This window comes from Madurella fahalii, assembly GCF_045866475.1.
Source record: "Madurella fahalii IFM 68171 DNA, scaffold_2, whole genome shotgun sequence".
Classification (NCBI taxonomy): Eukaryota; Fungi; Ascomycota; class Sordariomycetes; order Sordariales; genus Madurella; species Madurella fahalii.
Window position 1 is genome coordinate 4,586,995 of NW_027263972.1, and position 11,364 is coordinate 4,598,358.

Sequence of the window (11,364 nt, forward strand, 5' to 3'; positions counted from 1 at the left end):
TTTTTTTTTTTTTATTCCCTACCTTTTACACCATCATTGGGAGCATTTAAACTGGCGTGCGTTGCTTTTTCTTACCTTGCTTTGTTTCCGTCTGGTTCAATTTCTGCGTCCCAAAACGGGCGGAGAGAGACAGCTCTTGTTCTGACATACCCCGTACCACCACCGCACGCTTTTGGCCGCTTACCTCGCCTTGGGTTAGGCTCATCTGTTCCTTTTTCTATGCATAGCAGGCGTGGCGTTTTTCTCTGTATGCCCGTTGTTTGTCTGCTACTTAGATATTATACCCCCACCGCAGGGTAGCCACGGCAATCGGTTAGGCTACCAGCGTGTTGATTGGTGCCCCATACTGTACATATGATATGTTCTGTGTTATTTCCAGGGGTTGCTGAACCTTAGTGAACCTTCGGCTACTTGATTCTCCGGTTAGCCACGACGCATGTGGAAGCAAAAGGGCTCTTAGCCGTTATACGCACCGTAGCCCGATGAGAGAAGTGAGAAACGACAGAGAGTTACGAAGCTGATTAGAAGAAAATTTGGAACGCATACACACCTTGCCCGCCTCTGCCCCTTGAAGCCCATGTTCTGGCTCGTATCGACATGTAGTCTCCAGAGCACCCAACTTCCGATAGGCGTTAATGAAGATACTGTTTCTTTCCAGTCCTACTATTGCCGTTTTTCTGAGACCTCGATCCCTCCTTGGCATGTCCGTTTCCGTCATGAAAGATAAATCATACTACCCTACCAACACGCCCACCGTATATCCGTACATTGTAACTTTCTTAGCTCATCCGAACCCTTCCCTTAAATATTACCTAGGATGTTCATCAGGGGGACTAGGCATTCCTCCCTCGTAGGGTGAAGAGGACAGGTAAGGCGATACTTGGTCTGGGGCGGAGCCGTATAGCTCATATCGCTCAGTATCCGCATCGCTTGCATGAGAGACACTGACGGCGCCCGCAGCGGTTGAGGTGGTCGGAGCTCTTCTCATCTCCTGCCGGCCCCTCAGACGTGAGTCGATCTCGACCGGCACGGCAATGTCGCCCGGGTCATGGGGCTGGAGTGGAACGCCAACCCGTTCTCGCTCCGGGCCGGGAGTAGTCACGGCCGAGGTGCTATACGTCTCGGAGTAAGGCCCTATTACCGGATCACCGCCGAAATAATCCTGCGTCACGCCGGGTAGCCGACCGCTCCGCGACATCATGTCCGAAGCTTCATCCGTCATTTCCCTACCTCCTCCAACCACGCGCCCGATAACACCGGCCGGCCTCGGCCGATGAGAGCTGCTGTCGGCCTCGCTCCTCCGCCTCTGTTTCCGCTTCCGCAAACACGACCAGGTCGCCACTCCCAGAATCATCCCAAAGCCTACGACCACACCGACAGCGATGCCAGCCTTGGAGCCCGGGCTCAAGCCAGGATCTGCAACACCAACTCCGTTGCCAGTGGGTGCCTCGATAATATCGGCGCAATGGGGCATGGCGCTGATAAGAATGCAGCTTTGCGTGTCAGCGCAGCAGCCATTACCGAGACTGGATGGGCAAGCTATTTCACCGGTGTTACAGCCGGAGGGGGCCGCGGTGAGCCGCGGAGGGATACTCGGCTCGAGAGTAGAGATACATTGGCCGCCCGATGCACAACTAGATCCGTAAGAACAGCATCCGCCGCCGAAGGATTCTGCACATTTGTACATGGAAACAGTAGGACAGCTGCGGCCACAGCATCTTGGAGCAGTAGATGTTGTCGTGGTGCCGCTGTTTGTGATAGTCACTGTGGTAACGCATTGATATTGCGACGCCTCGCAAGGGGAACCGCAATTTGAACCGATGTGGCAACATGCGCCCGCGGCCGGATTGCTCGGATTGACGATGCAGCTATTTAAATGGGGAGTTAGCTCCCGGTCTGAGGTTGTTTGACATGGCGGTGAGGTCTTGGGCCCCGGGAATCGGGATATGTGGCGGCACAACGGCACCTGCGCCTTGTTCCGCATGAAGTCCTTTGTGAACTACTTACTACTGATGATTTGCGCAGCAGAGGCCGTTGCCGGGGGGTCCGATGTCGTCGCCTATGCTCATACAGGCCCGCATCAGTGTCTGGTAGCTTGGAAATCTCCGGAATCACTTACATGGATGCGAGCCCGTCGTGCAGACACCTTGCCGCTTCTCGAGGGGCTGTCCCGGGGAGACTGGGTAATGTCGAGGTGACAATGCCACGCCAGTCTCGACCGCCACGAAGCGCTCATAGGCAATTGCTACCGCGCCGGCAAGTAGGCAAGAAAGGATCACCAGGGTTCGAGTGAGTACGGCCATCATGACCACAAGTGGCTCCGCAGCCAACAACAGGGCCGCAGGACGTCAAGACCGCGAGTCAAGGGAGCGGATTGGGGCGGCGGCAACCGACAACGGTAGCACTCAGGCGTGTGACAGAATGCGACAACCGGAAACTCGGGTTTGGAGCGAAGACCATCTCGAGGGGATGGCTCACGATAGCCTCTTGTCAGCTTCCGCCTCGGGGAAGCAGTTGGCCACCGACACGGCTATCGAGCTTCTTCATCGCGCCAAATCACACCCCAAGCCAAAAATACTACCAGCCAGATCGCCGCTGCGGCCGGGGTCCAAATGCAAGAAAGACACTGGTCCCCAGGCCAAATACCCCGCCGATTGCAACCCTTATCCGCTGGAAGGGTGGTGTTGTGTCAGCGATGAAGGTCCCGGATTGGACCAATTGAACGGGCAGCTCAACAAGCGGCTGGCGCAATATCTCGCTCAATTGCAGTGGGTTTTTCCTTTTTGGTTTTTTTTTTTTTTTTTTGTCAAACCAACAGTCTCCGTACTCGTAGAAGAGTTACATCGAGGCTATCCGTCTACAGAGCGGATTTGCCGACGCCGGGGATGGGCGCCTTGCATCGAAACCGCAAGAAACCACGGTTGGGATGTTGCGATCGCTCGACCTCCTCATGTCTCGTGCCATCGTGGGGCTGTCATCTAGAGCAGGCAGAAAGAGAGAGCCTTACAAGGCGCCAAGGCAATAGTGGTCGAGACGGTGTTCCGTCCCAGGAAGGCAGAAATGCACAATCATCCTGCCGAGCCGGGTCATCCGCTCTACCGACGGTCGGTAGAAGCCCGAGGGGCAACGAGATTCGCCGACTGGTGAGCGTGAGAGTTCGACGGCAACGCCAAGGCTGCCGCACTCGATGCTGGCATAACCAAGCGGCCGTCTCTTACAAATGCTATCTTCCCTCACTCAAAGTATTTCAGGCTTTCGACGACGACGACAGCTAAGTGTTGCAACAGACCGCTTCAAACTGAAGACGGTGAGAAAGGCCACCAACACCCCCGGGCCGATAGCCTTGGCCTCCCATCAGTCAGTTACTGCACGTAGCCTCGCACCTGTCCCGCGAGCGCGGGACGATGAATCGAAGGCGAGCATTTATCCTACAAGTCGTCGCCCAACCCCGCCTGCCAAGATTCTGGAACGGCATACCTCTTCACAATATAGTGGCATCAGGGTCGGTTGAAACATGACATGGCCGCTGAGGAGAGGCAACAAGCTTTGCTACTTGATCCCCCATTGGGCCTATCATATACTATGCTTTTCCTTTGGTCCACCATAGAGACTAAATTTCTATGGCGGCAGGGTTGAAAGGTTAACAGTTCGGACGGGATTGATGATTCCGTGTCAATGCCGCTTTTGCCGGCATAGAAGACCACGGCTCATAATCCTCGTGACTTGTCTCTACTTGCAATCAGAGAGAGCAAAGACACCCAATCAAGAAGGCAGAGTGCGGTTCCAGATAAAGTTCAAGACGTCTTGCACACGGCGAGTCCGACAAAGCTAATGGCGGGCCCAGAATCCCAAACACGCGTGGCACTCCGCTCGCCGAGTTTTCGGGATATATAGCGGCCTGAGTATGAACGTCGGCCCCCCTCCAAAGCGCCGCTTACCATCGTGTCCCCATCCATCAGCCTCTGTCTCAACCGCACAATGGGCCGCAAGCCTCGCCATTGCCTGTGACCTGGAAGGGATCAACAGGGGTAGCGAGGCGTCCATCGAGGCCAGCCACGCCATATCCAAGGCACAGCGGTGTGACATCGTCCCCCTTTGGCTCTCTCATCATTCCAACCTCCGAGAGTTCAAGGCCGGCCAAGTCCCTCCAAACCGCCACGATGCCCTGCCGTACGAGATGGACAGTCCTTCTAGGAGTGCTGGGTACCTCGCTCCCGAGTCGCGCGTCCCCTGAACCCGGTCCCGAGCCAGTAGCATCATTTCTTTTCCGACCAGACCACGCCAGCTACGAAGAAACCGTCTGCCATCCGGTGACGCCGCACGGGTCAGCTACCATTCCTCCCTGTACAGACATCAAGAGAATCGAGATGATATGCACGCCTAACGGGACAACCCCCTTGGCGCTCAAAGCTCATCAGGCGTGTAAGTAGAGAGAGAGAAAGAGAGATAGAGAGAAAGAGAGAGAGGGAGAGAGCCCTTTGCAACCCTTCAAACCCCTATCCTACCTCATCTTCCTTCTTCACCAGAGAGAAAAAAAAGCAAGAGAAGAAGAAGAAAAGAAAAACTCTAACAACATCGCTCACCGGCAACCCCGAGAATAAAGGCATGTGCACCGGCTCCTTCTTCGCGTCCTTCCCCTTCTGCCTCGCCTGCCTGCAGCTGCACGGGCTCCGCTCGGAGCGCGACGTCGCCCACTCGGCCTCGGTCGTCGCCACCGCGTCGGCCGCGCTCTGCGACGTGGCCGCCCCGACGGCCGAGTTCGGCGCGCTCTTCGCCAGCGCCCGCCAGCGCGTGGCCTACCCGACCACGGGCGACGCCGCGCTGCGCGACGCCGCCGTCGGCCAGACGGCCGTCAGCTTGTACTTCACCGCTTCGGGGAGCCAGGGCCCCGGGCGCATCACCGGTGAGGCGGCCAAGGCTACCGCTACGGGGCTGTTTACCGCGCCGGCGGGGGCGGGGGCGGCGAATACGGGGTTGGTGGCGGCATCGTCGTCGTTGGCATCGTCAGGGGCGTTGGCCGGTGGAGGCGTAGGGTTGAGTAGCAGTGGTGGTAGTAGCACCACGCCGGGGGCGGTCATGGAGACTGGAATAGGAGCCGGGAATAGGACGGTGGTGAGTCGAGGTGAGAGGGTAGAGGTTTGGACAAAGGGTCTGGTTCTGGTTGTGGGGGGGGTTGTGGGAGCTGCTGGGTTGTTGTTGTTGTTGTTGTAGTAGTAAGTGATGCATGCGACACCCGCTTCAGAAGGATAGAAGGTTAAAACACATGGATGGATACCACTGCGAAAGACGACCGGACTCGGCCCTCGGCCGACAACTATATGCTCAATATCTTTTTCTTATCCCCGTTCCACCGTCAAACAGCACCGGCCTAGAAACCAGCTCCATCCACACCTCACTTGCCCTTAAATTGCTCAACAGGTGTATGCAGATCAATGTTTATGCATTCTCGACCTCCACCCAATGTTGCCTCCCCCAGTTTATATAACCTTACCTCAGCTCTTCAGTGGCTAGGCATACGCTCGAAAGGCTTGGCCAGCTTTTCCTGGCAGAACGGCAACTTGCCGATAGTCCAGATCTCGGTATCCTGTTGTCCACTTAGTTAACCCCGTATACAGGCTATTGACAAGGATAAAAAAAAATTAAAAAGAAAAAGAGGCAGGGAAAGGAAACATACCGGCTTCAGCCCCTTCTTAATCTCGCTATCAAGCGAGCCACCCTTGACCGCGAGGATGGGCGCCCCCTCAGGCTCGTGGGCAATGGGCGAGCCGCATTCCGAGCAGAACCACCGCCAGACGTTGTTGCCCGAGTCGGCTACGCCTTTCCACTTCTTGATGGGGCCGTTGGAGGTGAATTTGTCTTTGGGGACTACACAGACCAGGGCTATCGATGGATATGGTTAGTAAGTAGCTGTTTGGTTTGGTTTGGTTCGTTATGAGGGAAGAGTCATGGGTTCGTGAGTGAAGCGGGAAGAGGTGACGTCGTGGAGTAGTGGCGGGTTTTCGTGTAAGTGGGATTCTTGCGGGGTAGGTCAAAGGCACAGCTCGCGAAGCTGTCTAGAGAGCTTTCTTCCGGTAAAGGAACTTACAGTAGGTCGAGCCCGACTGGCGCTGGCAGTCATCGCAGTGGTCGTAGCCGGTGATGATGGGCGCGTCAACGTCGACCTTGTAGGTCACAGCCTTGCAGAGACAGTGGCCGGTCAGAGGCATCTTGGGATGTACCGTAGGTAGCTTTTGCTTGGGTAGCGTCAAGAGGCGGGATGCTGGTCTGGGAAAAGGGGCGGCTGTTTGGGTAGCACTGCTGGCCAAGAGCGTGGTTCGAGGGGGAGAGACGGGAAGAAATGGAATCCGAGTGCTATAGGAGAGATAAATTTGGAATCGAGGAACGGGGGAGAATTGGACGTCTTAAATACACAGGCCGAAGCGTAGATGGGAACCTGATCAGCACTTTGCGTCCGGCCCGAGTTATGTCACTAGGTAGGCAGGTACCGTATGACAAGGCCAGTGATTCCGGAAGCTACCCCCAGGCACTGTATGTACATATATACCTTGGCCACGGATCCAAGCGCGGCTGCCGGTGATGCGCAACGGATGATAACCTGGCAACTTTGGTGTGGACCCAAGCTTTGTCGTCGATAAAAAACGAACCGGGGGGTGCTTGCATGCTGAAAACGGCTGGATCCGTCCGGCTGCTCGCTGCTCAGATGTGATACGTATACATTGAGAATTACATGTTAGGCGACTTCACTTGGCTCTCAGAGGTCTTGCTGCTATGTCCTCGAGGGGCCCAGCAGAAAATCCTCTTCACTATGACGATGATCCCGCTGGCTGTTGACAGCCCCGGAGCTACTTGCAATACCCCACGGAAATGCGTACTTCTCTGCGTATCTCAAAAGTAGACCAAATGTCTCATTAGTCACAACGGAATACGCCGTTGCAGTTGCAGGTTGCAGCTGCAGCTGCAGCGCACATGAGCTGGCCAGTCTCCGTGATCCTGGGTGGTTCCCGTCGGCTCTCGGAAGATCAAACGACAAGGAGCAGCCTATGGGATCGAGCTCTGCAGCTGGATCAAAGAGTTGCACATCCTGGATTTGCAGCGAGTTCAAGCCCCGCGCGGGGCAGCTTATTTGTCATGATCCCCACACCGCTGCCCCTCCTTCGTCCGCACTCGGCCAGTCAGCGGCGGGTGATACATGGATGGTGTTGCGATCACGAACTAACGGCGAAGTATTTGGAATTCATGATGCTTCATACATTAGGCTGTCTGCATAGGGCCTTGCATGTGTACTACCCCGTGGCGACTCGGGAAACTCTGGTCCCATTTGACTGGCTCCTGCCAGCTGAGCACATAGCTCTCTGAGATCAAAAACTCCGAAGGCCTCGCCGAGCTTCGATCAAGAATACTCCGAGTTCCCGTTCCCAAGTAGCCGCATTTCCTCCTTCAGGTCCTTTAGCCAAGTCCGCAACTGGAAGTTCATCCTCAGCCATGCTGGTCTCCGAATCTCCGATCCTGGTCCGCGACAAAATACCTTCGCATGGCTCTTGAATAACTGAGGATTACCCGGGGTGCTACCAGTGCTGTTGGTTCCACGATTTGGAATAACAGCGGGGACTGGATTCATATGCGGTACACAAGCCGTGGCGCAAAGGGCATTGAGCCAACAGGTATCTGTATATGTTGTTGGTTTTTCTGGTACAAGCGGACCCAGCGCTCATTCTATGATCGCGGACGATCCTCTCATGCTCCTCGGGATGGGATCCTCCCGCCCGTAGATAACCCCCATTGCCAACTGACCTATTCTCGATGAAAGGAGCCAGGTAAAGCATACCTGCAGGAGGACCCGTTGAAGCTCGAGCAACGACACGACACCAAACGAGATCCTGTCCGCAACGAACAGTTTCAAGAGGCAGTTCCGGTACGCCGCCCGGATGTGAGCAGGCTCCTGGGTCGAAACATAGGCGTCCATGGGAGATATGTGGGTATTTTGCATGTTGATTGTTTGGCCCTTTTTTACTCCCCTGGTGCTCGATGTCAATGGCCGCACAATCCTCTGGGGCCGGACACGGAGGGTTCGTATGATCTTGAAGTAAGCGTCTTCATTAAGAATGGATGACTCGAGAACCGGAGAAGGCTCCTTCATGGCAAGTCTAGGGAGGAGATCAGGACGAGACATCCAGATCGTGCAGTTCTCGTTAAGCTCACAGATGAATGCCTCCAGGTCATGCGCGTAGTGGACAAACCTCGTGTAAAACGCAGGAGTTAGGACCTTGAGTTCGAGTTCCTCGGCGGTATCCACCATGTCTCGAGCGGCCGGAGAAAGCATCAACTGGCTAGTGTCCCCGGAAAGGCCGCCAGCGGCATACTTGACAGCAAGGGGAGTGGCGGATTGCTCCACGAGGTGCTTCAAGTACCTCCTGAAGATACCCTCCAACTGCCGCTCGGTCGAGTCCGCCCTACGGCCGATGGAGTCTTTCAAGGGTTCGGGCCTGTACCACACATGCAACTTGTGCCGGAAGAAGAGCGGGAAAGCCTCCTTGAGGATCCGCGGAAAAGTGAGAAAGCCGACCCACCACCAAGACGCCAGAAATCTGAATTTCTGATACCGTGTCATGTCGCAAGGGTCAAGAGCAGCGCCTTCTTGAGACAGCGTGGCTACTAACTTGCAGTGACCTTTGGACGATATCAGGTTGATCGTGTTGGAGAGCGGTCCCTTGCCTTGCATCGAAGGACACAGGGGGTCGGATGCCGTCAACGTGTAAGAGCCCTTGCGGGAGTTGAAAGGCGAGACATGGAAATCCTTTGGCCACGACCGCGTCAGATTGGCTTGCAGGGGACTGATTTTCCTGGGGTTCTTGGTCTCCTCTGTTGCGTTAGTCTGATGGTTTGTCGAATAATCGGTTCGCTTGCTGTCTGTATACTCCGGAGTCAAGAAGTACATCCGTCGCTCGTCGAATGTGTTGTTCACCTCCAAAATCATCGCAGCCAAACAGCTGTCGGCGTCATATAGATACCAGAACGAGACAGGGTTGAAGTGGTAACCGAGGAAGCGCGCCGCCGTGACTAGATAAGCATACGGGTAGGATGCCGGATCCGCGCCCTCGTAAAGTCAGCAACCAAAATCGATATCGAAGTGGCACCGGGCCCGGGTGCATACCTGGGTTCGGAGGTACATGTCTAGCTTTCCCCGCAGACCAAGCTCCGACTTTCCACGCTCCAGGTAGTCGCCGGGGTCAATGCTGAACCAAGCACCGGATACCGGAGAGACGGAAGGGAGCCATGAAGAGAGCTTCGGCTTGGCCCGGGTCCCGACCGAGACCAAACCCCCGACATCCCCTTCGAAACCCACAGGGATTCCGACAGTCAAATAAGAATAAGAAAATGAGTGCTTCTTGGGGAACAAGCGGGAGTGAGTAGTCCGGCATGGAAACAGAAGAACCTTGCCTGGGCCGTTCCACTTCGGCTTCTCAACTTCTGCACCCTTCAGCCGTAGGATATGAAAGAGTGAGAATGCAATGACTAGGACGCCGACAGTAGCCTTGACCGTCTCCTGAAGGAGAATGGAACCAAGAGCGATCGCAAACACATGTCGCTGCCGGATAGTAACGAAGGAAACCCGAAGGATTCCATCAACAATGCCAGAGCAGAGAGCGGAACAGACAGCCATGGGAACGGCCGCCAGAGGAACTGACAACTGACCGTGCATCGTGGCTATCTGAGGGGTGGTTCCAGGGTGCTGTATTTGGCGGTTGGGTAATCGGTGCCAGAGGGTACTAGTAGGTATGGATTAAGCACCAATTGCCATTTTGATACTTTAGCTAATGCCGGAGGACCGCTCGGGTCCGCCTGTTCTCTGTTGTTTGACATGTTAGCGTTGAGTAGCTTTGACTTTGTTTCTTCCGAACACTCAGTGAATTACTAGACAAAACCAACATATAGAGCTCCAAAAAAAACACCAAGTAGACAGTGCATTGTTTGTATGACAAAGCAAGAGGGCACTGAACTGCTTTTCCGGGCTAGTCGACCCCCTGTTCCCACTGTCCAGCCCCGTTCTCCACCGTTCCGGCGTGGCGTTGTCCAGGATCTTCGCCGCTCGACTCACACTCACCAAGTTCGACGGCCGCCCATGGCATTCCGCTGACGGGGAGCCTCTTCCATAAATCCCCGCCGAGACCGTCTCATCCTCCAGACACTTGAGTAGTGAAACCAACATCAACAACTGCGCGGCAAAACCAATCACCGGCGTCGGTTTTTTTTCTTATCTTTTCGCCTGCATTGCCCGCAGTATTTTATCCAAACAGAAAGCGACAAATTCACTGATTTCTTACTCGTTCTTTATATAACGTTCTTTGTCCTACGGACACCGCCAACTTTTCAGCGCTCACATCCGCACGCCTTATCTCCATTTCCGAAAGAGACCAACACAACACCCCCCAAAAGCCATCAAGATGTCTGCCTGGGATACCGCCGAGGTCAAGATCGGCAAGAACGTTCACCGCGGTGGTGCCGGCCCGCGCGAGACGGTCGTCCGCGGCCAGTCAGCACTCAACGCAGCGAAGCGATCCGGCGCCGCCATCGCGACGGAGAAGAAGTTCGCCACAGGCAATGCCGTATGTCCCACTCCCGTTCCCGCTCCCGCTCCATTCATCAATCAAAACCAAAGCCCAAACGAAAAAGACTAACCATTCCGGGGTTCTTTCCAGGCCTCCAAGCCCGCCGTAGAAGGCCAGCGGCTCACAATGGTCGACCGCTCCGACGACATCGTCAAGCCCAAGACGGTCGGCATCGAGGTGGGCAAGGCGATCCAGAAGGCGCGCGCCAGCTTCGGGGAGAAGGGCATGACGCAGAAGGACCTGGCGACCAAGTGCAACACGACGCCGGCCATTGTCGCCCAGTTTGAGCGCGGCGACGCCGCGCCCGACCAGAAGGTGCTCAGCGCCATGGAGCGCGTGCTCAACGTCAAGCTGCGCGGCAGCGACATTGGCAAGCCCAAGTTCGAGAAGAAGGAGAAGAAGTGAACGGCGCCCTCACTCGACTGATATATCATGACCCGGTTCGTCGGGCTGGGCGACATCCGCGGGACACGGCCGTGCCGCGATGGTTGCCTCCCTGATGCCGAGCGTCGCTGGAGGCTGGAAGAAGAAAAGTCATAACAGCAGTATATGGTATATGCTACTGATTGATGGATGACGGTCGGGCAGCACGAGATGCGTGCTTTCATGACAAAGTTTGGGTTGAATTTAGCGGAGGCTTGGGGCATTTGCTTGTGGTGGCGTTTGCACAGCACGGGGTCATCACGGTTCTGCGGATAGACACGTCTTACGAAGCAAAAATAGACCTTTCCGTCTTCGTACTACTTTCTTTTCTCCA

At 55.5% G+C, this 11,364-nt stretch overlaps 6 protein-coding genes across 6 annotated transcripts; 2 read left to right on the plus strand and 4 right to left on the minus strand.

Moving 5' to 3' along the window:
* Nucleotides 1-808: 808 nt before the first annotated feature.
* Nucleotides 809-1,474, minus strand: MFIFM68171_04092 (uncharacterized protein; the record flags this gene model as incomplete). Its single annotated transcript, XM_071059512.1, has 1 exon — nucleotides 809-1,474. The coding sequence occupies one exon, from the start codon at nucleotides 1,472-1,474 to the stop codon at nucleotides 809-811; it is 666 nt and encodes a 221-aa protein (XP_070915613.1).
* Nucleotides 1,475-1,761: 287 nt separating this feature from the next.
* Nucleotides 1,762-2,236, minus strand: MFIFM68171_04093 (uncharacterized protein; the record flags this gene model as incomplete). The annotated part of the gene is made up of 3 exons (XM_071059513.1): nucleotides 1,762-1,868; nucleotides 2,008-2,059; nucleotides 2,120-2,236. 3 exons carry the CDS (start codon nucleotides 2,234-2,236, stop codon nucleotides 1,762-1,764), a joined length of 276 nt encoding a protein of 91 aa, XP_070915614.1.
* Nucleotides 2,237-4,160: 1,924 nt separating this feature from the next.
* On the plus strand, nucleotides 4,161-5,211 carry MFIFM68171_04094 (uncharacterized protein; the record flags this gene model as incomplete). Its single annotated transcript, XM_071059514.1, has 2 exons — nucleotides 4,161-4,422; nucleotides 4,604-5,211. The coding sequence occupies 2 exons, from the start codon at nucleotides 4,161-4,163 to the stop codon at nucleotides 5,209-5,211; spliced, it is 870 nt and encodes a 289-aa protein (XP_070915615.1).
* A 289-nt stretch (nucleotides 5,212-5,500) lies between these two features.
* On the minus strand, nucleotides 5,501-6,206 carry MFIFM68171_04095 (uncharacterized protein; the record flags this gene model as incomplete). Its single annotated transcript, XM_071059515.1, has 3 exons — nucleotides 5,501-5,584; nucleotides 5,675-5,880; nucleotides 6,086-6,206. 3 exons carry the CDS (start codon nucleotides 6,204-6,206, stop codon nucleotides 5,501-5,503), a joined length of 411 nt encoding a protein of 136 aa, XP_070915616.1.
* A 1,528-nt stretch (nucleotides 6,207-7,734) lies between these two features.
* MFIFM68171_04096 (uncharacterized protein) lies at nucleotides 7,735-9,700 on the minus strand (the record flags this gene model as incomplete). The annotated part of the gene is made up of 4 exons (XM_071059516.1): nucleotides 7,735-7,786; nucleotides 7,857-8,144; nucleotides 8,238-9,094; nucleotides 9,152-9,700. The coding sequence occupies 4 exons, from the start codon at nucleotides 9,698-9,700 to the stop codon at nucleotides 7,735-7,737; spliced, it is 1,746 nt and encodes a 581-aa protein (XP_070915617.1).
* A 742-nt stretch (nucleotides 9,701-10,442) lies between these two features.
* MBF1 (multiprotein-bridging factor 1) lies at nucleotides 10,443-11,012 on the plus strand (the record flags this gene model as incomplete). The annotated part of the gene is made up of 2 exons (XM_071059517.1): nucleotides 10,443-10,604; nucleotides 10,698-11,012. 2 exons carry the CDS (start codon nucleotides 10,443-10,445, stop codon nucleotides 11,010-11,012), a joined length of 477 nt encoding a protein of 158 aa, XP_070915618.1.
* Nucleotides 11,013-11,364: the final 352 nt, after the last annotated feature.